Source organism: Botryllus schlosseri, chromosome 11, assembly GCF_051294905.1.
Source record: "Botryllus schlosseri isolate E-star chromosome 11, Bs_hap1, whole genome shotgun sequence".
Taxonomy (NCBI): domain Eukaryota; kingdom Metazoa; phylum Chordata; class Ascidiacea; order Stolidobranchia; family Styelidae; genus Botryllus; species Botryllus schlosseri.
This window is the reverse complement of record NC_137246.1, coordinates 11,098,979-11,125,549: the sequence shown is the minus strand read 5'-3', so window position 1 is coordinate 11,125,549 and position 26,571 is coordinate 11,098,979. Positions and strand designations below refer to the sequence as shown.

General features: G+C 40.2%; 1 protein-coding gene across 1 annotated transcript in view; it reads left to right on the top strand.

The window, feature by feature from the left end:
• Window positions 1–314: 314 nt before the first annotated feature.
• Window positions 315–26,571, top strand: part of LOC145449910 (histone-lysine N-methyltransferase 2A-like) — a 40,041-nt gene continuing 13,784 nt past the window's right edge. Inside the window, exons 1-38 of the mRNA XM_080328349.1 lie at window positions 315–878; window positions 1,839–1,975; window positions 2,224–2,323; window positions 2,391–2,448; window positions 2,517–2,602; window positions 3,616–3,774; window positions 4,906–5,126; window positions 5,796–5,865; window positions 6,071–6,194; window positions 8,505–8,650; window positions 9,431–9,559; window positions 9,622–9,795; window positions 10,861–10,986; window positions 11,042–11,081; window positions 11,271–11,351; window positions 11,415–11,503; window positions 12,049–12,225; window positions 12,456–12,537; window positions 13,262–13,345; window positions 13,835–13,955; window positions 14,107–14,122; window positions 14,178–14,386; window positions 14,804–14,925; window positions 14,985–15,165; window positions 16,098–16,260; window positions 17,236–17,349; window positions 17,990–18,285; window positions 18,546–18,650; window positions 18,710–18,966; window positions 19,772–19,913; window positions 20,392–20,539; window positions 21,103–21,261; window positions 21,351–21,484; window positions 22,781–23,021; window positions 23,280–23,417; window positions 24,645–24,803; window positions 25,945–26,141; window positions 26,252–26,415. Of these exons, the coding sequence (XP_080184475.1) occupies window positions 699–878; window positions 1,839–1,975; window positions 2,224–2,323; window positions 2,391–2,448; window positions 2,517–2,602; window positions 3,616–3,774; window positions 4,906–5,126; window positions 5,796–5,865; window positions 6,071–6,194; window positions 8,505–8,650; window positions 9,431–9,559; window positions 9,622–9,795; window positions 10,861–10,986; window positions 11,042–11,081; window positions 11,271–11,351; window positions 11,415–11,503; window positions 12,049–12,225; window positions 12,456–12,537; window positions 13,262–13,345; window positions 13,835–13,955; window positions 14,107–14,122; window positions 14,178–14,386; window positions 14,804–14,925; window positions 14,985–15,165; window positions 16,098–16,260; window positions 17,236–17,349; window positions 17,990–18,285; window positions 18,546–18,650; window positions 18,710–18,966; window positions 19,772–19,913; window positions 20,392–20,539; window positions 21,103–21,261; window positions 21,351–21,484; window positions 22,781–23,021; window positions 23,280–23,417; window positions 24,645–24,803; window positions 25,945–26,141; window positions 26,252–26,415 (5,329 nt within the window). The 5' untranslated portion in view covers window positions 315–698. The remainder of the gene's footprint in view (window positions 879–1,838; window positions 1,976–2,223; window positions 2,324–2,390; window positions 2,449–2,516; window positions 2,603–3,615; window positions 3,775–4,905; window positions 5,127–5,795; window positions 5,866–6,070; window positions 6,195–8,504; window positions 8,651–9,430; window positions 9,560–9,621; window positions 9,796–10,860; window positions 10,987–11,041; window positions 11,082–11,270; window positions 11,352–11,414; window positions 11,504–12,048; window positions 12,226–12,455; window positions 12,538–13,261; window positions 13,346–13,834; window positions 13,956–14,106; window positions 14,123–14,177; window positions 14,387–14,803; window positions 14,926–14,984; window positions 15,166–16,097; window positions 16,261–17,235; window positions 17,350–17,989; window positions 18,286–18,545; window positions 18,651–18,709; window positions 18,967–19,771; window positions 19,914–20,391; window positions 20,540–21,102; window positions 21,262–21,350; window positions 21,485–22,780; window positions 23,022–23,279; window positions 23,418–24,644; window positions 24,804–25,944; window positions 26,142–26,251; window positions 26,416–26,571) is intronic.

The window sequence follows — 26,571 nt, the reverse complement described above, 5'->3', positions numbered from 1 at the left end:
CGACACGTCCAGATGCAACTCCAAAACAGCAAATAAACACACACCGCGGTGAAGACATCGTCTATTGTGGACAAGCGCGGGATCGGTGGAATCACATTTCTGCACACAACAGGCACCTCTGTGAAAGGTGTTTTCTTTCTTGAGACGATTCCGGTGGAAGTTTGGCTGTTCTCTCGTGTAAGCTCGAGGTTTTGTACGGGAGTAACGGATTTCAATATTATAGATTAGTGATGTAGCAATCGTTCATTAGGCAGTGTTTAAAGATAAGATGATTTTGGTATCTCATCGACCGTATCCCGCTCTTGCATATTTTGTATATTATTGACGAAATGCTCTCCGTGACAGTATGGTTATTTGGCGCAAGCTATTAACTTTGCAATAGATTCGAGATGTTTTAAGATGCATAGTGCTAGCCACTCTTCCGATTTTCGATTAATTCGATTTGTAACATTGATTTTCATTTTAGTAAATGATGTTGACTGCTGAATGAAACCCAGCTATAGAGACTGCAATGCCGTTTTCATACTGATTGCCAACTTGAAAAACAAAATTACCAATTAAAACAGTTTAGTTGCTGTATTTGAATTGATAATTTGGCCATACAAAAGTGTGATATGTTATCAAATCAGTGAAATCATCAATTTAATTTTCATGTTTTCTTTTCTTGTAGAAATATATGTAGAATTACACATTAAAATATGACTAGTGTGGCTAAAGGCAGCTTCCCTGGCTGCCTGCGAAAAAAGACGAAAAAGAAAAGAATCAAGAATTTCAATCATAAAAGAGTGGGCATGCGATGGGAAAATAACCTGAAGATCTCGGAACAGGTTATCAAAAACTTGAAAACATTTCGAGACGTTTTTGGAGACTCTGATGAGGTATATCTTATTTTGATCTTGTTCAATCACTAATAAAATTGCTTGGTGTAAGTTACTTATGACATTGTTACCATGTTAATACTATTAGTCCGCACATTTTCGCTGTGAGTTTGAAGATAAACTTGACACAAATTGTTTACTCTGAATTCCGACGATCTTCACCCTGCTATGAAACTGTTCTTTGTTTTAATCTAATGTGCGTGTGCATTTGGCGAAAATATTGGAGGCCTACTCCAGCAAAACCAAACCCAGTGCGCAATGAATATAAAACTTTGATAGGCCTATATCAACGTTAGCGCTGCAGGAAACCCAATAGGGCCTGATGGAACCAGCTTCCGCGGAAAGCACGATCACGTACCGTATTTTGTTTACTATTGCCTACAGTCACAATTATGGCATGGGCCTAGCATGGAATCGGTCTCACGTGCACGCCCAATATTCTGACACTGGGAACTGTCTTGGCACACCAAATATATTGCACTAATCATATACTGAGATTACAACTCAGGCATGGGCTGAATGTCTTGACATATCGCCAAAAATAAAACAAAGCGTTCGAAGGCTGTTGTCCACCACAAATGCTGTACTGTTTACGATAGTCTTTCTTATAAATCGCTTCAGGCGGGCCCATCTCTGTAGTCTCCACAAATTAGTGTATTGTCACTAGCTAGTCTTTAATTTTTATTGCTTTTGATACTATATGGGTATGATCGGGCTGGGTTGATGTGAAATTGCTAAAATGTTGCGGTGTATTTGTAATATGTATTCTAATATTAAATAGTATATTCATATTGAAATGAACCCGAATATTTTCGGCTGACACTCGTCAGGGGTAATCGTCAGCAACTAGTAGAGAAATATTCGGGTTCATTTCAATATGAATATACTATTTAATTGTATATTGAAGTTCTGTACCTCCAAGAAACTATTCTAATATTGCAATTGTTTTTCTTGTTTCAGGATTGTGAGTTTCACGGATTTAGTTCTGAAGAATGTGGCCTGATAGCTTATAAGCGTGTAAATGGCAATCGTGATCAAAGTTTTCCTGGAGTACTCAGTTCACCATTTGACTTGAAGAAAAAGAATGTGACAACCAGGTTGGTTCCGTGTCCTATTATAATGTATCATCACTATAATGATAATAATGTCTGCCTCTTTGTTTGACCTGCAGTTGATACAGATACTCAAATATGTTTTTTGGGGGATTAAATGTACTATATATTACAATAGTTTTCCATAGGTGGCTCATTCAAATGTATTAGGAAAAGCCTCAATATTGTACAGCAAGGTGCTACTGAGCATGAAGATATCTCGTTTTTTATGAATTTCCAATCATTTCTTTCAGACTTGCACACGCTAGGCGAAGCATAGATGAATTGTCATCATCAGAAAGTGCAAACAGGAAGAGGACTTCGGTAGACCGTAAAAAATCACTCAAATCCAAGGTAATGTATTTCTGGTGTATTCCTCCAAAGAAATATCAAATTTCATTCATGGTCTTTCCCTCTCAAGGCACCCGACGGTGAGGAGCACGATCACTCAGCACCACCTTCAAATTTTGAGTATTCTGGTAAATGATTACATTCAATTTGTTTCTTCCGCGTCATGTGTCTTGAATATATATAGTATTTTTTCAAGATTCGGAAAGCGGGATTTCTGAGATATCAGGTTTTACGAAATACAAAAATTCGAGCTTGGATTTCCACCGTTTAAGTGAGACAGCTGTGAGTATCATGTACTTGATTTTTCATATATCTTGCATCAAATTTTTTGTCGCTAGTAAGATGCTTTGTGTTTTAGCGCTATTTCTGTTGACATCAATGCTTTCTTTGACACAAGTATTGATCTTTTGTGCTGTGGTCAGTCGCATGCAGTTCTTGCTGCTCAATTTGCTTCCTATGCGTCAGGAGTCAGACACAATCTTAAAATAGAATGTTTGTTCAGAGGTGGTCAAAGTAATCCTTGGAACTCGAATAGAAGTAGAAGTAGTGTAATAAATTTCTATATACTTTGACTAGAAGTGAAGTAATTAAATGAGTTGTTTCAAAAGGTAGATTTAGTTAAGCCGATCGCAGGTTGCTACTTTTGAAATTGCAGATCCATTTTCACGACTAACACAATATGAAAATATATTAAGCTAACATGATATAAGGGCTGTGTCACCCTGTCGTGACATTTTCACCTGTAAATGAGATAGAAACATAATTCTAAACTACTTTGTGACAAAGTCTTGGTCAAAAAACATATACTTTGATTAGTAAGTGGTACAAATAGGCTAAAACCTACTTGAAGTGCTCTGAAAAAGTAGAATTGTGTAGCATCATTACTGACCACCACTATGTGTATGTTTTTGCTACACAGTATATTTTGAGTTATGACTCTCCACTAAATTTACTATTAAAAGTGATCTTTATAAGCAACACTGCATCTCAAGCAACAGCCCATTGGCAGGCCACTGTCATTGGTCAATGTAACCGCATAAAAGTCGTACTACAGCCGGCAGAGTCTACTCAATTGTTTGTCAGAGCCACAAATTAAAATTATTATTCAATCTTTTAAAATTTTGAGAGACAGTATGGTACACTGGTAATAATTTGTTTGAATCCAACCTGCCTATGATATGATAATTTCCTTCATCTTCAACATATCTATAGTACCCAGCTACGTTTCTTGATTTTCGTATTTGAATTGGGACAGTTCTATGCACAACTTTGAACGTCGTCTATATTCGTTGTAGAGTTATCGATCTGATTCGACAACGTCTCCTCGGCCGTCTTCAATCTCGAGCCATAAAAATTCTCCAATCAAGCCTGCTACGTTTATTGCGCCGTCACTGTCCCAACAGGACAAGCACCATGTCACTAACGTAACACCGACCTGCCTCAAAATTAAAATCGTAAGTGTTGAGCTGGTTACTCGCACAGTGCTCGCATATGTTCCAAGACTGACTGAAATCATAAGGTTGACAGCAGCAAAGTCACCCAAACTATTAAACTGATTTTCTACAATCACTTTTTTGATTTTGATTTGGTGTCTGACTAGATACATCAACTTCTTCAGCGATCTTTGTAGTCAGATTTTTTTCAGATTTTATCCAGCTTCGTCGAGATTTCGGATGGCTTTGCATCGTTTTTATCGATAAGACCGTCATAACCTAACCTCTGGTGACTGGGCGGTATATAATCACGAAATATTTGACTTGAATTGCACCCATTTTCCAAGATTCCAACCGCCCCTTTTACTTCATCATTTCTTCGTGGGATTTTACAACCTTTCGATACTCATTTCACAGTCTCTTGTGCCGATGGCTCTGGATTAATCCACTATGTTTACGCCTTTTGTTTTCATTGCAGTATAATTTATTAACTGAAAGACTTTTCGTGTGCCCGTTGTTATCAAGAGATAACGCTGCGCAGTGATAAGCGTATAAACAGATTCTAATGAAAACCAATTTGCCGAAGTATGACATAACAAAAGAACTTTAGGCTAAGTCAGTTGTTTGTTAATATACAATGTTCTTTGCAAGTCAGTTGTTTGTTAATATACAATGTTCTTTGCAATTCTCTACTAGTTGCTGAGGATTACCCCTGACGAGTGTCAGCCGAAAACATTCAGGTTTATTTCAATATGAATATACTTTTCGATTTTATATTGAAGTTCTGCACCTCCAAGAAGCTTTTTAGTGTATAGGCTATAAATGAAAAATGATGAAATTTCAAAGGAAAAATGGTTTTCATTAGTGCACACAGCTATATGTTTCTGTGTGTTCTGTATAATTTTGATTCTCACTTGTTTTCTTTGTCCTCTCATGACTACCACATAATTACTGGTATAGCTGACATCGATTAACGTTCATTTAAAATTACATTGTTACGTCATACTTTACGAAATCGGTTTTCATTTGTATCGCTGTGATGTTAACTTTTGATAAATCTTTAAGTCGACGGATTATACTGCAATGAAAGTAGTCTTGCAAGCAATATTCAAGTTTAGTACCTTCAGTCACCTGTTAAAGTTTTTGTTTTAGCACAAACATGAAGAAGCTACCCTCGATACCACGGAAGGCACACCCAGCACCGGCAGACAACAGCCTGGCAGAAAGCCAAAAGTCGGCGTTCCTTTCCATTCGTCGACTCCCATCCCCACGTCCGCGGCAAGGTCAAAATCGCGGGCGTTTGTTTTGCCCTCCAAGAGTTCCCGGTCCTCCCGTATCATAAAAGCCAATCCAAAGTATCTCTCGGATACAAGGTAAATAGTCATTGCACTCCATTCTAATGTAGGAAATGATATCGTGTATGAGAGAAATGGTGATTTGTAGGCCTACTATTAAATTGAAAAAAAAAACAGTTTGCTCATTTATGGGGCACGATACTTTAATATTTGCGGCGAGTTTATCTGTAGAAGAAATTCAAAATAAACAGTGCTGCTGTGCTACATAATTGATGTCTCGCGCTTGAAAAGATACCGCAAGTTTCGTTTTACGTACCGGTATGCATCTTTTATGGCGGTTGATGCAAATTTATAACTAATATGCTTTGTCGCGGCTTGCACAACGAGGTTTGGAATTATTTTGTCTATAAATATGACTTTTAAACGGGTTGGAGTCGTTTGAATTTGGAAGGAGCAGGATTTATTATCGGAAATGATCAATCTGCTGTTATTTACAGCCTATTGCATAGACAATTTTTACTTTCAATCATCCGTTGCAACTCAGAATCCCGAATTATCCAATCTGTCCCAAGATGTCAAAATCCTCATATGGATTTATTAGCATGTGATGTATCCATGATTTACTGTTAATTTTTTCGGACTCCGATATTGTGTCAATTTCCTATTATCGCCCATGCAGTCTTAAATTTTGATACAATGTGAATGATTTAGTATTTTGCATCATTATGACAACGTTTTGCTTTGTAGTTTTGCGAAAGGATCAAGCATTACAGTGAAGAAAACAACGGCCGATTTTGAAAATTCACCGGCTAAAACAGTAAGCTGTCCTTTTTCCTTCAGCACTGCGTTGGTGAAAATATTCGTCTACAAACCACAGAGCTGGCGCTAGCTACATGCGTACCCTATGCAGTCATACCCTGTCCTCACAAACTTAGCTTTGAAAGGCAGTGTAAAACTGACTTTACAGCAAGGCATATTTATATAAATATGAGTCCTGATATTTGGCTACTTTTTGTTGGTAGGTACCGAAGGTAGAAGATTCACCCGCTCAAGGCAGGCCATTGCTAAAACAGCCTACTTTCCGGGTAGCGGCCTTGGCGAGGATCAACGATAAACCTCCGTCGGGACATCTGAATAAAGACGGCAGTAAGTTTTTCATGTCTAATTCTGTGTGCGATTCGGGAATTTCGAAAATAGCGACGCAAATACTTGAAAATACGACTCTCAATCAACGGCAACGAATTTCTCACTAAATTGAAGAGCGAATGCTTTGTTTAGAGTTGCATACTGTTTTGTACTAACGTTCTGGATTGATGTAGATTTTCGAACGTGCACAATAGGGTTGTCCATAATTTGGAAAATCTCAAAAATGATGGGTATCAATGTCTCATTCTATAGATTATTGATAAGAAACAGCAATGAGCCTGGAATAAGCTCACAGGAAAGTCGTTAAGATTTGTCGCAAAGCGTTTGAAAGTAGCTAGCGATGAGTGGGCGTGCCAGCGACCATAGAACGACATCAAGACTAGTAATCACGAAATCACAGCTCTCGATTGGCTAATCGCCTATGCTTCAATGATCACGACGGTAGTTGCTTGCTAATCAGTTGTTAAAGGAGTCTGCTAACGGCGGTGATTCTGTAAGCGCATTGAAGGTAGCTTGGCAGATAATGATTTAAGATTAATTCAGGACATGTTGAGCTATTAAATACATGATGATAATGAACAAACAACAGCTGCTTCACACAAACTTTAAACATGACTGGCTCACTGTGAAGGAAACCGCAGACGCCTACATGTCTGTTTTGGCCGAGGGTAAGCACAGAACCTGCGGAGCATTATTGCAAAGGCGCTTATGCAAGTGGCGAACGAATTTCTTGTTTCAGAAGGGATGCATCATCATTGAATACAAATATAAAGCTTAACAATGACACTACTTTGTCTGATCTTATTAGGTTCCAGTCGTGATATATAATTGAAGTCTAGAATGCCCTAAGGATTGGCTGAATCGGCCGTTTATGTTGGGGACTTATTAGACTCTTACAGCAAAATGAATACTCTCGTAAGTGCTGTCAAAGTCGTCAATGATGCCGCACAAAGAGTTGAAAAGGTATAAGCACAGACTATGCTGGCATGACCATTAAAAAGACAGTAGTTTGCTTAGCTTAGCCTTAGACAATTGCAGGCATGACAGGGGTGAAACGGCGGATAATTGCATGTGCACTTTTAGAACTAAATATAAATCCGAGAAATACCTAGTTATGGTTACAATTACGTCAGTGCTCCTACTTTTCTGGGCGTAAGTAAAGTATTAGTCATCGCAAACTGGTGCAGCACACCATATGTGAGATGGTTGCCGTACAAAATCTTATATGCTAAGAAGATGTTATTTCAATGCATTTAAAGCTCGTTTTATATCCATGTCTGGTTTGTTTCGAGCATTTGTAGTGTTGCAGCCGGTAATGGTTCAAGATTCATTCGGGACATGCTAAGATATACCAGCAACCTGCCTTTTTGCTGCGGTCATACCAGCATAGTCTGTTCTTAACTTTACACCTCTTTCTTACGGCATCATTGACGACTTTGACAAAATTTACGAGTGAATTCATTTTGCTGTAGGAGTTTAATAAGTACCCAGCATGAACGGCTGATTCAGTCAATTCTTCGAGCATTCAAGACTTCAATTATATAGCACGACTCGAGCCTAATAAGATCAGAGAAAGTAGTGTCATTGTTAAGCTTTGCATTTGTATTCAATGATGATGCATCCCTTCTGAAACAAGAAATTCGTTCGCCACTTGCATAAGCGTCTTTGCGATATTTCTCCGCAGGTTCTGCGCTTTCCCTCGGTCAAAACAGACATGTAGGCTACTGCGGGTTCCTTCACAATAAGCCAGTCATGCTTTAAGTTTATGTGAAGCAGCTGTTGTTTGTTCATCATCATGTATTTAGTAACTCAACATGTCCTGAATTATTCTTAATTTATTATCTGCCAACCAACCTACAATGCGCTTACAGAATCACCGCCGTTAGCAAATTCCTTTAACAACTATTAAGCAAGCCATCACCTTCGTGATCATTGAAGCATAGCCGATTAGCCAATCGAGAGTCGCGATTTCGTGATTACTGGTCTTGTTGTCGTTCTATGGTCGCTGGCACGCCCACTTGGCGGTAGCTACTTTCAAACGCTTTGCGACAAATCTTACCGACTTTCCAGTGAGCTTATTCCAGGCTCATTGCTGTTTTTTATCAATAATATATAGAATGAGACATTGATACCCAACATTTTAAAGATTTTCCAAATTTTGGACAACCCTAGTGCACAATCTGCACATGTTAAGCAAAATTTCCTTTAGCTGGTCCTCAAGCTGAAAACCACCGCGATAGACTGCCCGGTGTCGACCCTTATTTTTCAGTACCATACCGCAGTAGTTTCATTGCGTATACCTCATTGCAGGAATCAGCACACGGATGAGGGCTCGTAAATTAATAAAGAGGGCGAGATTCAAACACCCGACATCCTCTTCCACTCTGGTCGTCGGAAACGATTACAACGAAGAGGACTCGAAACGAAACTTGATACGGGAGGCTACTTTTAAGATGGTGAATTTTTAAGAATTTTGAGTTAAAACAGAACTCGTTAGTTGTTACTCTTGCTGTTTCAATATGAAAATGGTGCGGTGTCTATCAGAGCTGTAATGAGTCGAGTCACGATTTTTTGGTGACTCGACTCGATTCATTTTTCAAATGCGTAAAATGACTCGACTCGACTAGAGTCAATTTGTACATTGACTCGACTTGAACTCGAGTCATTCTGCATGACTCGAACCAAGTCATATTCGTCACAAGGTTCTGAGTCATAGGTCAATCTCACTTTTATAGGTTTGACTCTAGACAAGTCGAGTTATTTTCAATTCGCCGTCGAGTCGAGTCCGAGTCCAAGTCAGTGAGTAAAGGGTTTAGTCCAAGTCATAGTGTTCCATGTTCAGTTTTGAGTTTAATCCGGTTCAACCCACTTTTTCCAACTCTGCTCGAGCAATATATAATGACTTGCATTCGTAATATCGTAATTTTCCTCTGTCTTAACAGTTTCTGGCCCTATTTTCCAAGTATTAGGGCTTATAGACGAAATACCAATAATGTGGTGACCTTACTATTCTTTGAAGTTACAATGAAATGTCTGTCTGGACCGTCCTAGTCTCGAGTACAAGTCGCATTTGAAAAAATAACTCGATTCAAGTCGAGTCACCCAAAAAAACTCGAGTCATTACAACCCTGGTCACCACCTCTGATAGATATAATCATTGTTCTCAACTGTTGGCAATGATTTCGACGCATCAACTTTGTGACATAATTTGAATGTGATAATACAAACTCTTTCAGCCGAGTAAGTCTCAAAACGAAGATTGGAACGCGGATAGAAAATGCGAGGCTCTCTCGGACCTCAGTATTCCGACGCTATCGTGGAATAAGCTATCGAAGAACGAGTTAAAATACGACTCTAGTGTTCCGGTAGACAATTTTCTCCGTTCGCTACATGTCGTTGTGTTTCCTTCATGTATATTGTTTTGCAGAGTTGGTCGCGGCAAGAGATACATAACTTGCTGCACGGCGCGCATACTTTCGGTAACTCGTGGCGTAGAATCGCGAGACATTACGAGTACCATCCGCGCCATCGCGATTGGCAGAGCGTCAAGGCGAAATTGAACACTCTGCAAGACTGCGGTCTTTTGTCGGAAAATTTGAAGGTGCGTTGAGACGGTTGTATTGGCGATCATGTCTAATATGAATAATTGCATCCTAACCAGAAGTGGTAAGACTCATGTCCTTCTATTTGGGATTACATACATTGGTTTATCCTGCTTCCATTACTCAAGTCGGGGGTGACCAACCGTTTTGCTATTAACTGCCGCATTCCGATTACCCATGTAGCCTACAGCCGCATTCTAGGGCATATAGTGATATGCTCGTAGAACTAGCTAGACGCCAAATACACATCTTATCCTGTCCATGACCATTGAACTCCGGACATATCAATGTACGCAATGAAATCGCAAGTGGTCATGTCATGGGATTGGTTATGGTTGCGCCAGGCGCAAAAATTTCTTCAGATTCACAAATGAATTTCGTCATTAACATTACTAGTTTCATATATTACTCTAAAACATTTATCCTTTATCAGCCCATGTGATCAAATCGACCGGTAGAGTTTAGTACAAGGTAAAATTGATGATGTATCTTTGGGTGGGCCAGTTGGTTTTAGTCACTTAGTTGCATGCTGTTTTTTCTTGACCTCCCACCAGGATTGTCGGTATAGTGGAAAGACATTGGAATCGCCCAAACGTACCAGAAACAAATTTCTTTTGTGAGGAGCACACGATTCCGAGTTGGTATTTCTATATGGGTTGCATCATTTTCCTCTGCTGTCTGCATCTGTACTGTGGGGCTCATATTACAAGGGTTGCCACTATATTAAAATCGGAAAATAAAGTCGCGCGAAGAAAATTTGAAGATAAATTAAAATCTTTCAATAATTCAGAGTCAATTTGTAAATTCAATTTGCATGTCGACGGCCGCCAATACATATTAATTGAATTACGAACCATGGTCAAGTATAAGTTTAACGTCTATATTTATGTATGATGATGTAGTGGCATTAATAACGATGGCACTTTTAAATCATGGGTAGCCGTTTAGCATTTGGCACAGTGTAGCTAGCAAACATATTAGGAAGTTGTATGACATAAAGTACTAGTCTCCCTTATGGGTGCGTTCAAAATGACACTTCAATATATTTGTTTGTGTTTGCAAAGGTGAAAAGCTCGGTACTGTTACAACTGAAACACCGCTACAGCGACAATCCGAACGTGACGGTTTTCTCCCAGCAAGAACTGAAAGACCGTGGAATGAATGAAAACGAAGAGATATCGCCGGATGATGTAATGCGCAATTATTTAGCGGTAGATAGGAAATTACCTTTTATGTTTATTGCAGGTTGGTGACGACGACGAAATTGAGCAAGAAAACCCGAAATGTGAGTGTCGGCCAATATTGAAGTACTTTTTTTCTCTTCCCAATTTGCAATAGGCGTACTTCGTCAATTGGTTGTGATTTAAACCATTACTATAGTAAAGCTGAAGGGCTGCGTTGCTGACCATCTCTGTCGGTGACTGCTTGGACCATGCTTGAACAATTTCACTTATTTGGTTTTGCCTTTCGGCAGCTATGCATAAGAAAGAAGTCCCGCCCGCCCGCGAAGACCACATCCGGCGTTACAGGTCTTGGGCGATGTCTGTATCTTCAGGTAGGTTGATTTCATGTTCCGCAATAGCGGTGTGGATGACGGTATATGATATGTTCATTTTAGCCCCGCCAACGGCGCAGTCCGTTTATCTCGGCCTGGACAAGAAGGATTTTTTGCCTCTGTGCGAGCCGCGGCGGTTTTCGGAGCCTCCGGTAATAACTTTGTAGGGGGAAGTGTGTTCGTGTTTTAGCTGATGGGTTGTGGATTTCTTTTCTCTACATCACTAACTGCATACCTAGTCACTAGGTATAGTCGTGATAGCGATCGTTATGTCATGATTGTTAAACAGTAACATCGCAAAACAGACGACATCGTATACTAAAACACAGCTATTAATGTACTGCGAATGCAGGGTGCGTACTATACATGGGTACAGGCATTTTCCCAGAATTTGCATGTCATTTTAAGGGTGCGTATTATACATGGGGGCCTACTATACTTGGAAAATTACGGTAATAATTCTGGGATTACCCACCGTCCAGGCTATTTTTGCGAATCCAAACTTTTTAACTGCAATAACTTCCCTTCTACCAGTTGGAAGTGTGCAAAAATTGTTAAGCATCGTTCTTTTGTCGTTTTTTATGCAATCTAATCAGCGAATCCCCGGAATCCGGAATTTTTTGAACAACCCTACAATGGACATGGTATCTACTTTTGTGTCAGATTCTATTTTTCAGTAATAATCCTGCATTTTTAGGTTTCTTGGTCCATTCGCGAGATCCACAACATCATTCACGGCTATCATATCTTCGGAAAGGCAGACTGGACCATGACCCATAAAATCTATGCCTTCCAAAAAGCGCACGACAGCACCGAAATCGCTGTGAAATTCAGGTCTATAAAAAATCGTGACTTAATGGACAACGGGGGAAAGGTTTGTTGGAAAGGACGTATTGTGAAACGTTGCATGGGTGGTTTATTTAGCAAAAATCCACAAATCACAAATCACAAGTCTGTTTACTGATCAGTATGGAGTTCCAGTCAGGGTTGGAACGATTGATCCTAAATTTATTTATTTCTTTGTTGTCCTTGGTCGTTTGGCATGATTTTGCTTCCATTTAATTCTTGTTGGTGTCGTTGCCAGGTTATATTCTCTACTTTCAGATCAAACGCAAAGTGCTTCGATTGCTGCAACCTCTGTTGTCGACTGTCGGGAAGAAATATTTTGATTTATCAGTCCGAAAAGGTGATTTTATCTATTTACGTGTTCTTTGTTTTACTTACACGTCACCGCAAACAGGTGAATTGGCGGTAAAAAATATCCCATAACAACCAAACGAATAACACCGTAGGCCTATGTATACGGTGAGGAACAATAGGATGCTTGGACTTGTTTCCCGCTATTTCTTATTAGCTTACCTTGCAAAGAGCCGCTTGTTTTTAATTCGGTCAAACTTGTCTAACGATGCTTCCTCTTATATAGTGTATGATGTCCATAAATTAAGCATTTCAATAAGTAATAATACGGAAGCATGTTTTTTAAAATGGGGTAGTTTTGCTCATTGATTGGATGTGTTGATATGCTTTGGGTGAAACATTGCCCTGTTATGTGTGTCGAGGATTTTTGCCACCTTGTAAGATATTTTAACTCGCTTAATTTTGATAATGACTTAAAATGCTGTGTTAGTACATTCGTTTATTTTTTCCAATGATAATACCTCAATGTGATGTTATCAATCTTTTAGGATAAATAATCTTGGTATTTCACCTTCGATTATTTGAGATAATGTCGTGGTTGCGGGTCCAGCGACAGTTTTCCCATTTTGGTAGCTACGATGCTTTGAAATGCGCAAGAAAACCACCAATATACGTGTGTCATAATGTTATCCGATATGGTATCGGGGTAGCCTGCTTCTCTGACATGTATACAGGCGCCTTCTATCTGTTTACCATTACTGTGGTTATTGTAGGTCTTATAACGAAGACACGGAAAACTCTGGCGGAACCGCAACGCAGAAATGAGAAAAAATCGAGAAAGAGACCTCCAAATGCGGGTGAGATTCAGTGATACACTTTTACTTTTTGGTCATACTTCATCAACGGTCATGCCGAGACTGTGGTGTGAAGATTTCAATTGTACAAAATATTGTGTCTTGAAACTCGCTGAAGGTGGTAGTCTGTGAGCCCGGATTTACTCACCTAAGGCCACTGGTGTTGTTTGGATAGCAATTATTGAATTCTGCAAATTGATTTGAACTTCTCTGCATCTGTGCATTCCCTAACAATTCATGTCACCTTTGTCAGAAATGTGCTTCCTTGTTTCCTAGTTAACAATTTGATGTAAAGGTTTAAATATAAATCACACAACATGGCGAAACATGGGTTATGATATCTATAACATTGAAGCAGCAACATATTTTCAATCGCTCATGAACTTATTTTGTATGTACAAATGAGATTTTGTCTCATTTTTGCCACCATTCTGAATAGTCGACAATCTGATTAAACACTGAAAAACTTGACGCGGCAAATTTGGTTTGCAGACGAAGATTTGAAAAGTCCACCGCGAAAACAGGCGTATCATTTGTTCGGGACCGCCCCGGTGTGGGATGACAGTGGCTCGCGTAAGACTCGTATCATAAATATCATCTACATCTGGAGTTGGTAATATTATTTTCTATTTCTCAGCCCCGGGTTTAAATGCGATGGAGGGTAACCAATCGAATAAAAAGAACAAGGGTGTCGACAGCAAGGTAATTTGCAAACAGTTTCAGCGAGCTGTTTGACTTCTGAATTTTGATGTTTTTCAAACTAGTGTCTTGAACAGATTGGTATGAAATATTGTTTAAACATGCTCCAATCTAGTATGGCTATGGAAAATACCAGAAAAACTATACGTCGTCATTATTCCAATCCATCTACTATTTCAATGCACAATTTTTTTTGGCTCGCATCCAGAATTCTGCTGCCAAACGTAAAACGCCGAAGGCTCGGAGAAAGGGAACCGCTGAGCAGGATCAGAACAGCGAAGACGCTGCCGGCGAAACCCGAACCATCTCTTGGAAGGGCCCGAGAATCAAGCATGTCTGTAGGAGGTGGGATATTCACAATATGTGTGCGTGTTAATCGGATGTACGGATTACCCAGTGGGTTCGCTCTACTTGCATATGCGGCGTCATCTTTACACTTCTGATGCTTCGATAGCTTTTGAAATCACGTATTGATATTGATATTGATCACATATGCAATATCCTGGCTTCTAATGGTTGGCAGTGGGCAAAAATTGGTAAGCATCGTTCTTTTTGACAACTTAACACTTTCATGGGGTTGACAGTATAATATGAAAAAAAATTTCGAAACTCCAGTCAATTTAATCAGTGAATCATGGGAATCCGGGAAAAAACGTTGTTTTTGAACAACTGTGGCCTCTGTGGCTGCTATTGTGGAACGTAGCTAACAAATTCATGCCCACTCATTCGTAACACAAGTCGTGCCTTTTGTTTTTGCCGCAGGGCGTCCTTGGTCACCGGTCATCAGCTCGCGGTACGTGGCAACGATCAGGGCGACCCGCACCTCAGCGCCTTGCCGAAACAAGAAAGGGAAAAGATAGCTGCGAACATTGAGAAGCAACGGGGTACGTCGCGATTTAGTGAGCTCCCCTGTGTGCCAGTCACGAATTGTGTTTCGATACAGGGACGATGTTGGAGAGTTCGTCTGAGAGCGACGGTGACTTTGTGCGGCCGTCAAAAGTGGTCATGAAGCGTCAGGTGAAGGCGAACGCACGGCGCAGCAACGGTAAAGGGTCGTGTAGGAATCGGTGTGGCGTTTGTAAAAACTGCAAGTCGCCGAGGTGCGGCGCCTGCGATAATTGCAAGTGAGTAGACGCTTTTGTAATGACGCAAATTGCGGCCTATTATGTCTCCTGTTTTCTTCACTTTTGCTCACCAGGCAAAACCCTTTGTGAATCTTTACACTAATCTGCATGACCTCACCTAGTCCTAAAAACACAAATCTAGCACATCTAGTACATGCAATAGAATACTGTTACACAAACTATCCTCTGCATTAACAACAGTGCTAAAAGAGCTAAACCGTTAAAACATGATTTTGACACAAAACTAACAGATTACAATGAGTGATCGCTGCAGATCAATGTGGCTACTGTAGAAGTAGAGTGCGTGTCACCTGCGAGTTCAGGTTCAGCGAACCCCTGAGGTTCATACGAATCCAGGTCAAGAACCAGTGGCCCAAAGTGGGGTGGAGAAACTTTTTGGTGAAAGGGCCGTATGGGGTTTACATAATATTAGGGTTACCATGTTTGGGGATCCGGAAAAAGGGACACTTTTTACACATCAAAAAATGTATAAAATCGGAAGAGAAAATGGATAATTTGGAAATCTTGCAGGAAATTCTGTAGTGTTGACTAAAAATGTAAAGGTTCGTCTCGATTCCACATTTCGCGTCATTTCTGGCGATTTTCTGTTGTGCCTCTGGCTGTCAAAGCTATAGAGGAAATTTGGTCGCCCTCGGAATACATTTTCAATTTCCTGAAAAATGGTGACGTATGGTGACGCCTTAGTTTTGGTGAGTGAAAAATGCCTGTTTCAAAAAATAACCATGATTTTAAAGCCAACTTTCTATAGCCGTCAGCATTCCAAATTTGGCGATCAGGCTAATCAGATTTGGTGCTGACCCGGCAAGTTTTCTAAAAATTATGCGTACGACATGAATTCCAGTACAGGAACAATTGTGCACAGCTCGAATAATATAGGATTGTCCTAATCCTTACGCGCTTGTATTTCACAGGCACGAGACGGCAAAACGAGTTTGCCTCGAACCACGTCCGTGCATCAAGTTCCTGAAACCAGGCAAAGACGGCTTGAAAAAGTCGGCCGCGCCCAACAAGCAAAGTTCATTGGCTGAGAGGCACCCGCCCTGTACCGAAGGGCAGCGACAAGCTTTACGCAAGGTACTGGAATTTTGTATCAAGGTTTACGTCTCTTGAGGTTCTGTTTTGTAGAAAATATAATCAATACGTTGACTTCCAACTATTTTGTTACTTTCCGCCTCTTGCCCATTTTGGAACTATGCATTCCTCCCTATATGACTAAAACAACATAATGAGTCTTTGAATTCTTAAGACCCTAGCATTATAACTTGGGATGGTTTCTCTACAATTCCCTCGCATTGTTCCGTAAACTGTGACCGGGATCCATGACAGCACACCCTGCGTTCCATAAAATCACCACTAAGCCTGTTTTTGGTTTGGCTTATTAGTACCGTCACTCGGATTGAAGTCTCAATTGGCCGATACTTAGTGGGGGAGCATTTTCACTGATAAAATAGTCTTCTGAACTCCTTTGTGGGGGGGGGGGGTTCCTATTCGGGAACTGCTGGACTGTAGCCCATACTTTACAGACCAGTTCGACATGCTGAAATCTTCATGGTGATCTAGTTTGATTCGATCCAGAAACTGATCGATTGTCACACTGATCAAACCATTTTGTTGGCTGAATCTTCCTGAGATTGGTTACAGGAAGAGTTCATAAGTCAACAACATAATTGTAAGACGACCTAGTTTAGTAATGGGCTAATATTCTAGCGCCGGCTCAACCTAAGATTTTTTGAATTATCGTACTTTTTTTAGTGGTTACTAGTGAATTCTACATTTGGTGAATTTGGCATGTTGAATTCGGCAATTGGTGAATTTAACATTAGAAATGTGATAACTTTTATTATTATGAAATTAATGCATAATTATGATATTATTCAATTTGAAAATTAATCTTTCACTGAATATGAGCATAAATTGTGAAATACAGCACTTGATATGAATGTGTATATGTGTTCGGGTTATGGGTCATGGTTAGGCTAGGATTTGGATTAGTGCTTTAGTGCCGATTTCAGCTTTAATCCGTGGCCAACTGGCTCGCTGCATTTTCAGAACCCTGGAAAAAGTGGCATTCTTTTGTCGCCCGATTCTCGTCATCGACTCCAGCAAGAGCTTCAGGAACGCGCGCTGGCGTTGCCTTCCGTTGTCAAGATAGACGATTGGAAGGTTTGTCTATTTTGTTGTATTTTGCAATGTTCCATCGCCCAAGACTCAATTTCAGCCGGTAGAAGCGGAGTTATTTGTGTTTTTCGTTTATAATTCTGGGATTTCTCACCGTCAATGCTATTTTTTCAAATCCAAATATTTCAAACTGCAATAACTTTGCTTCTACCGGTTGGAAATGAGTCATATTTGGTTTGCATCATTTTTGTGGACAAAGTATCAATATCATGGGTTTGTCAGTAGAATAAGAAAAAAAAATTGAAAATATTATATAACAAATTCAAAATTTTGAAACTGTGAAGTCTTCGCGATTACCGGTTGGAATGGATTTAAATTTGGTGTGCATCGTTTTTTTCAGGGAACCTGACGATTTAATCGCCTAGCAAACAAGATTTGAGATAAAAAAAATTTTTAAATCCTTAATGGACACTACAAGTCCCTCTTACTCTTTATGATGTCACTAGTGGTACTCAAATACGCAACTCGAAGCTTCATGCTCTATTAGGAATTGATTCACCCAGATAGGTACTCGATTTGGTCCAGCTGTAATCTCAACACCGAGAAGAATCACCCAGCATTTCTGATTACATTCGATCCATTCTTGCGGTTTTTGACATTTCGTAACGAAGACGCTTTTATTCAGGAAAGGTACGAACTGGCCGATCTCTGGAAGGCCGGCGGCGTCAGCATCATAACATCTACAACGCCGTCGACAAGATTCCTGTGTTTCTTATGCGGCTCAATCGGGAAGGCCCGCGTGGCCAGGAGGACGTCGGTCGAGTCGGATTGCAGCAGTGACTCTAGTGAAACCTGCGAGCAGAAACCACTTTTCATATTCTGTTGTTCGTGTTGCGAGCCTTTTCATCCGTTCTGTTTGGAGGATCAAGAGCAGCAGCTCGCGATTAATGACGCTAAGAAGGGAAAATGGATTTGCAAAAGGTTCGGTTTGACTTAGAAAAGAAATGTATAATAGCGTTACTCACACTGACGCATCTTACAATTTTGAAAATAGCGACCTTCGATTAACTGAAACGTATGCGAATCTTCATCGAATCCACTTTCTCAGACTACTTGCCCGAGTGCTGTTTAGTTTTGACATGTCTTGGGAATCGTTACTTCTACTTCTGCTCTCTAGTAGCAGCACAGACCACTTTGACCACCTCTGTCTCTCCCCTTGACATCTCTTATTCCATTTTCAGGTGCCGATTTTGTAACGTGTGCGGCTACACCGGCGATCTCCTCGAATGCAAACACTGTTGTAAAACCTACCACAGCGATTGTCTAGGTCACGGCTATCCGAAAAAGTAGGCAGATCTCTAAATAGCAAGTGCAAAACTTTTCAAACCTGTTCTCTGATTTGTAGGCCGTCCCAGAACAACGTCTGGGTTTGCATGCTGTGCGTGCGCTGTCGTAGTTGCGGGATTTCGAAACCGGGCAGGAGACCCGGGTCGAAGTGGACGCACGACTTTCAGCTTTGTCAGCGTTGCGGGGATCTGTTCGACAAGGGCAATTTCTGTCCGGTGTGCAGGCGGTGTTATCGCGACGAGGATTACGAGAGCCGAATGGTGCAGTGCGGCACGTGCAAACGATGGGTGCATTCGAGATGCGAAAACCTTACCAGTATGTATTTATGCTTTGGAAATTTGCAACTATATCGGCAGTCAGTTGTTGGCAATAATTTCAATTTCACAATACTGATGCAAAATGACAAATATCGATCCATAATTGAGTGCAATTTTACAGCTATGTTTTGGCATTGGTATTGTCTGCAGGATTCAGTCAGCCAATTGAAGTTGAATGCCCTGGAAATGGAGATTAAATGGTGATTTTGACTCGAAACTTGTTCAGAATGAAATCTATAATTCCATCACTCAATTCCCCAAAATCGGCGGTCGAGTAGTTTTGGTGACGACTATTTGAGTACTCGAACCCTAATCAACTATCAATCTTCCTTAATCAACTACCAATTTTCATGATCAGAGCCAATGTTTTCAAGTATCAAAGTTTGACGCCTTTTGCTACTATGAGATGTTTTATCAATGATAGTTGCCGTTTTGATTCCCTCCCCCCCCCCCCCCCCGTTGAAGCGTTGAAACCTTGATTGCAGGCCTACATGAAATCGTGTAGCACAATGTCACAAACGTTAAATTCATCAATTCATTCATCGTCACATCAAATTTGTTGAACAGAAATGGAGGAGATCGAACTGCAGTATTTCGTAGGCCTACGAGAGATATGTGTTAGTTGTGTAATCTGATTGAAAATCATTTTTGTATAACTTGGAGTTTAATACTAAAATTGGAATCAGAACAGGTATTCATTTTTGCCTAGTCATTCTAGCGAGCGTTTATGATGATACCAATTTGCTATTTATGCAATTCCGGTTCGGGTTTTTGTCAAAATTGAAATCCTTGCTATTTCGCAGATGAGATGTATGCACTTTTGTCTCACCTGCCCGACGACGTACAGTACGTGTGTCCCGATTGCGACGGCAGGCGACATAAAGCAGAGATTGAATACAGCAAGTGCTGCGAACATTTACCGCCCGAGGAAGCTAACGATAAAAGGTATGCGATGCTTTTGAAGGGTACATATTCGCGACTAACGCAATATGATTAATGACACTGCGAATATGTGGAATTTTCTAAAATTTATTCAGTTACCATGGTACTGAGGCCAGTTTGTATGACACTTTCAATCATATGGATAACGCAAACATACCCCAACACTACTTTCTACTTTACTAGGTCTAAAAAGTGAATATTTTGCCTAAAAATGGTTTGAGCAATGGTGGAAATAGTCTAAAAACATAGGAGCCAAACTTACTTGAGCACTCCAAAAAGTAGAAATGCTTCGTTACTAACCAGTACTTATGTCAGCAAGTTATGAAATATGATGAAATTACTTTCTTGATCAAAGTACCACTATCAAAAATTGAACAACAAAAAGTTCCAACGCTTGTCGCTTTTCTGAATCCGGATATCTTACACAAAGCTTGGCTGGTTTCGTAACATGAATTTAGCGATTGTCTCGAATGTATCGCAGTCTCGAGGGCGAAAAAATGAAGAGCCTGCTGCAGAAAGTATCGTCTCCGCCCTGGAAGAAAATTCTCGAAAGCGAAGTGCAGTCGGGGATCGAAAACGTGATGATGGCACTGTTTCATAACAAGGAGGCGGCCTGCGTTCTGAAAAAGGTTAATAAGCTGTTACATGGTCCTGTATTCAATGTTATTATGTTCGCGCATGTACATTGGTAATTACTAAACTAAATACTAGTCCCAATTATACGATTCCCCCAGTGAAATTTGCTTTGTGTTGACAACATGTTTCCCCTGACTGCTGCCTATCTCATTGATTCTTAATATTTCTAACCTGGCCAATCCTTATGCTATTGTCAAACCTTCGACGAACCCCAGATTTTTGCCTATTGTGACAAAACCAAAAACTGTTGAAACATTATTTTCACACTAAACAAGGATTATAATGGATATTTACTGGAAATCATTGTGATTTGCACTGTCTGAGTCGGGTGCGTATCTTCATCTCCAGCGAACCCCTCTGGTTCGTGTGAACCCCGGTTAATAATCACTGGTCCATCTGCTCTGCTACTAAGTAATCGTACAGTGCCCGACCGTGTTAGTGATTCGGTTTTTGAAGAATAAATATATTGGATCTGTATTGAAAGATTTTTATATATCTTTACTCAAGCATCTGCTTCCTGTCGACTCATGTTTGCATCGATTTCAATCTTTTCCAGTCCGTGGCGCAGGAAGTGACCTCGTCCGGCAGACCAGAGGACTTGTTTGCAGTGCGGTTCGCAGTTCACAATCGCCGGTATTCGAACGTCAGCCAGTTCTCTACAGACGTCTGCTCCATTCTCGAAACCATATCCGATTCGGATTCGGGAGATTCCGAGGTCTTTATTTAGTCTCTAATTTCCCTTTTTTCTGATTTCTCTACGTTGGAATTGTTCCGTAAATTATCCGATTCGCTTATTGGTCTCAGGTTTCGTCGCAAAGCAAAAAGAAACGTCAAAACGAAAGCGGGCCGCGTCGCGCCTTCCGTAAGGAGATGCAGCAAATTTTTCCTTGGTTCGATATCGACACGGGAAGGGTGAAAGACACAAGCGATGTGCCAGAGTAAGTTTAGCTGTATGGCTGGATAATTTTTGAGTAATGCTCATTACGATGCCGTGCGTAGAGGGAAAATTTAAAAAGCTGAAATGTGTACCGATTGTTCGACCTCAACTAACAGATTGTCAGTTCAATTCTATCAGAAATAATTGCTTACGTGTATGCCATGACTATTGCATAATGCATTTCTGATAGTATATACATTAGGGCTGTTCAAATATAGCTTTTTGTTTCAAATTTTACCTAAAAAAACGCTACACCCCAATTTTGACTCAATTCCAACCAGTGGAAGTAAAGTTCTTATAGTAGAGAATTTTGGTTTCATTTAATAAAAATACATATAAAGATTTTTCAAATTTTGCTGGCTACCCCGTGAAATTGTTAGGTTGCCAGTAAAAACGATGTACATCAAATTTGGATCAATTCCAACGAATTTAGGATTTCAAATAGTATTCACCACCGTAAATACTATTTTTTCCAGATCCAAATTTTGTACTGCAGTAACTTCGCTTCTACTGGTTGGAATCGAGCCAAATTTGTTGTGCATCCTATTTTCAGACAACCCAACAATTTCATGGCGCAGCCAGTAAAATTTGAAAAAATATGTTATTTTTGAACAGCCCCAATACTCCTATTGAAGTAAATCCGAATATTTTCAGCTAACACTCGTCAGGGGTAATCGTCAGCAATTAGTAAAGAATTGAAATGAACTTTGTATATCAACAGTCATATCAGTGTTTTCTTTCCAATTCTCTACTAGTTGGTGACGATTACCATTGACGAGTGTCTGCCGAAAATATTTTGATTCATTTCAATATGAATACACTAATCAATTGTATATCGAAGTTCGGCAGCTTGAAGAAGCTCTTCAAATAATGTATTTTGACAGTGTCTTGGGTCACATGATGCCTTGCATTGTAAGGCCACCAGGGGTGGTTGAAATAATTAACGTTGGTTCTCAGGTAGAAGCAGGATTACCGCCATACATTACAAAATCTAGTGTATCTTTGTGACTGACGCCTAATGATCAATGTCACTAGAAGTACGTGATATTATAAAAATGTAATTAGTTGACGTGTTACAGGGGATATTTCATTAAGTTCTCATCACAATCTCCCTCATAAAAAGGAAGTACTTTCTGCTTTTCATAATACCTAGTATGAAAGGTACTCTCACACAGTGCAAGTAATTCTTTAGTGACTGTCTCTGAAGTCCACGCACTCCTGGTTAAAGATCATTCAGCAAAAACCGTAGGCTTGACCGGAGTAAATAATTGTGTTTGATCTCCATGTTTCATTACAGAGATCTACTTCCAAACGCCACTCTGCCTCCGTACACCGACCACAATTACGCTCAGTGGCAGGACCGCGACATTTCCATCACCGCCGTAGGCCCGGAGACGCCGTTGAAGCACGCTCCGTGCGAAATCGCGTCGGACGCCGACGCCTTTGGCATGGTCCTGTGGAATTTGCCGTCGATGAATGATTACGACGACCAGAGGCAGTGTTTGTTTTGTGGGAAATATGGTGATGACGTGCCGATGGTGGGTTGTGTTCGAATTCTTTGAACGGTGGTTCTTAAACTATTTTAAATTGGGCCTCTTAATTTTCTTTGTATTACGTGGGCCCCTTTATGTGACCTAGTCCTAGAATTTTTAACACTGATCCCTGCCCATCACAAAGATTTCACAATTGTATTCTGTTATTGTCTTTGGTATCAGAATAACGGCAAAACAACCATGTGGAAAGTGATGTAACAGCGCTAGTTTAGGAACGTTGACTTTAACTTTTTTACCTCGCAGGTCGCCGGCAGGCTGGTTTATTGCGGGCAGGACGAGTGGGTGCATGTCAACTGCGCGCTGTGGTCGGCGGAGGTGTTTGAACGGCACGATGGCTCGTTGCAGAACGTTTATTCCGCGGTGTCTCGAGGCCGGATGATGGTAAATTTGTTTCGTGATCTGAGAAGATTTGAATTTGGGCTCGGGGATTTTTGCCGGATTCGGTAAAAAGCAGTCACAAGGTCCCGAGTCACCAGTCAATTTGATTTTATAGTTTGGACTCGAGTCAAGTCGGGTCGTTTTCAATTCACCACTGATTCAAGTCCAAGTAAGGAAGCATCGTCTGGGGTCCGAGTCCAAGTCATGGTGTTTACTGTTCAGTATCGAGTTCAAGTTGAATTCAACTCACTTCTGTGAAACTCTTGGGTGATATCACAGGCCTCTGATTAATAATATACTCATTTCTTCTCTAAACGTGTATATTAAAACATATAAAAGACAGTTTCTCGGCCTATTTTTCAATTATCTGTCCTGATATACGATACTTGAATAAGTCATATGGAATGTGTCGAGTCTTAAGACTTGGCCGAGTCATGCGAAATGACTCGAGTACAAGTCGAGTCAATACTCAATTTGACTTGAGAACAAGTCGAGTGTTTTTCTATTGTTAAGAAAATGACTCAGTCAAGACGACTCTGGCCTGACTTGAGTTGAGTAATGAAGCGAGTCACTACAACCCTGTTAAAAAGTACAGTTACACTTGCTAATGTATCATTTAACCTGTCTTGTGAACTTGAAATTGGACAGTCAGCAATTCGGATCTAGCAATTTAGACTTGAATTTATCCGAATGCATTTATATTTGGATTTGAAATGATTTGACTTGAGGATATTATCCGTATTTGTTTAAAATTGGCGTGTGACTTAGGAGCATTTTGGAGTCAGTAACCCATAATATGAACTTCAATTTGGGCCTGTCACCAATACTTCTCTTAATTCAGGCGCCGCATGTAGAAGCAGCAATTTCCAGGGCATGTCAATTTTAATGGAAGTTAGAAAAAGAAGATTTGACATGTACTGAAGAATTCGATTCGGTCGATGTCTTGCATACTTTAATTAGACGGTCGAAAGTGGTAATTTTGGAAAATATATTCTATCAATGTGAAACTGGGGCTGTTTCCTCAGTCGTCACAAACTACTTAATGGTTTGCAAAACCAAGAATTTTAAAAGGAAGGTGTTTTGCCTATAGAAAATTGAAGTGGAAATGTAAGTTCTCTCAAAACTTTAGTATGAAGTCACGCAAAACCTTAATGAATAATCACAATAAGTTGTATCTGATCGTGCAGTATGCTGTGATATTGTGTTTTCAATGCTTGCTTCATTTTGTAGAGATGCGAGCTTTGCAAGCTACCCGGCGCGACAGTCGGATGCAATACGAGGGACTGCCCGCAGAATTTTCATTTCGCGTGCGCCAGAATGTCCGGCTGTTCGTTCCAGGACGATAAAAAGGTGTTTTGTCCCAAGCACGCGATCAATATTCACAGCGAGGTAACTCTTTTGGCAATGAATTTTTAGTGGAGTGCCGTTGCATGTTTTATTAGCTGCGTACATGCGGTTGTTCATGAGTCAAATAATCTTGGTTTGTGATAATTGTATTAGTCTGCGATAGGGTGTCATAAATCTTTGGATCTAATCTGGTATCATATCTTATTTGATTGGTGTGTTCGAGCAATGATGAGATTTGCTTGTGCGACATTGTGATTGACTGCTTGAAATAACATATCTCCCTCAATGCGGTTATTGTCTCAATTAAATTTACATTATTTTAAGGAGAAATCTTCCTGTTATGCTCTTCCGTGATTAAGCACTAACATGACTGAAATATCCCGTGTAAATTTGATAAATTTTGCTTTTTTCTCAGATTGCTCAATATAATTCTACTTGTATAGTACCATTATCCTATGTTTTCTCGTTCCAATACCCAATTTAACAGCTTCTCTAGCCGTAGGTTGCCACTGACACATCTACATCTGACTTGGGCCACGATGAATATTATTTTAAATTAGGGTATGCGAACGTGATTGTTTTAAACTGCTCTTCTCTTGGCAACTTCAGGGTTTGTGAACGTTTGAGAGATAGAAGTATGAATAGTGTATCAACTGGTTGCCTGTGAGTGCATTATTCATCAGTCATGAGCCTGAGTCTGTAGTATTTGCCTCTCCAATGATCATGATGAGTGGTATTTGTTACTCAAATGAACTTGAACGTAATTGAGGTTGAATTATTTGTCACTCCAATGAACCTAAACCTAACTCAACCCGTATCAGTTGTTCCTCAAATAACACTGAAATGAGCTGTCACGCAATGAACTTGACCCAATATGACTTTAAATGTTTGTCACTCAGTTGAACCCCATTGTCATTTGTCACTTTAAGAGTCCCACTTGCAAACTGATACACACATCTTTGATAAAATGACATACTGTACTATACAACATTTATAGCCTCGATTGTATATTTAAATTTTTATGCCTCTTATGTCATATTTGATGATGTGACTGTTGATATACATAGTTCTTTAGAATTCTCCACCAGTTGCTGACCTCTGGCAAGTGTCAGCCGAAAATCTTACGGTTTCTTTCAAGATGATTATAATATTCATTATTGAAAATCTGTTCTGTTCTGTTAAGCTGGTGCCGGATGACGGTTTTGAAGTGGGGAGGCGCGTTGTTGTCGATAGCGACGAAATGCGCCCTAACAAGAGGTGGCAGCGCGGTGTGCAGTCGGATGACGTCACGGTGCTTTTGGGTTCGGCAATTATTCATCAGCTCGGTCGACTGACGTTTGCGTCAGATTCAAAGGACTACCTCATTCCGGTTCATTTCAGGTATGCATCGCTTCTAACTGATTCAGTTTGCTAGCTGTGAATGCAAAACCTAATTTTATATGTTGATATTCACTTATCGGTCTCTTAGCTGTTTCCGTATTGTTGTGCAGAATGACTCGTACGTTTTGGAGTACCATGCACGCCGGACGTAAGGTCAAGTACACCATCACTGTGACAGAACAAAAGAATGTCGTTACGCCATATTGTAAAAACGTTTCCAACGCGAAAGGAGGCAAAACGGATCACGGGAACCACACCATATCCCATGCTGAAGGTAAACAGTGGCACTGTGAATTATCGTCATTTGTCCGTTTAAAGTAAGCGATGCAAAACAAATATGACTCAATTCCAACCGGGTAGAATTATAATATTTATTCGAGATTATCGTTAATAATTTTGGGATTACCCACCGTCAACGTTATTTTTTCAA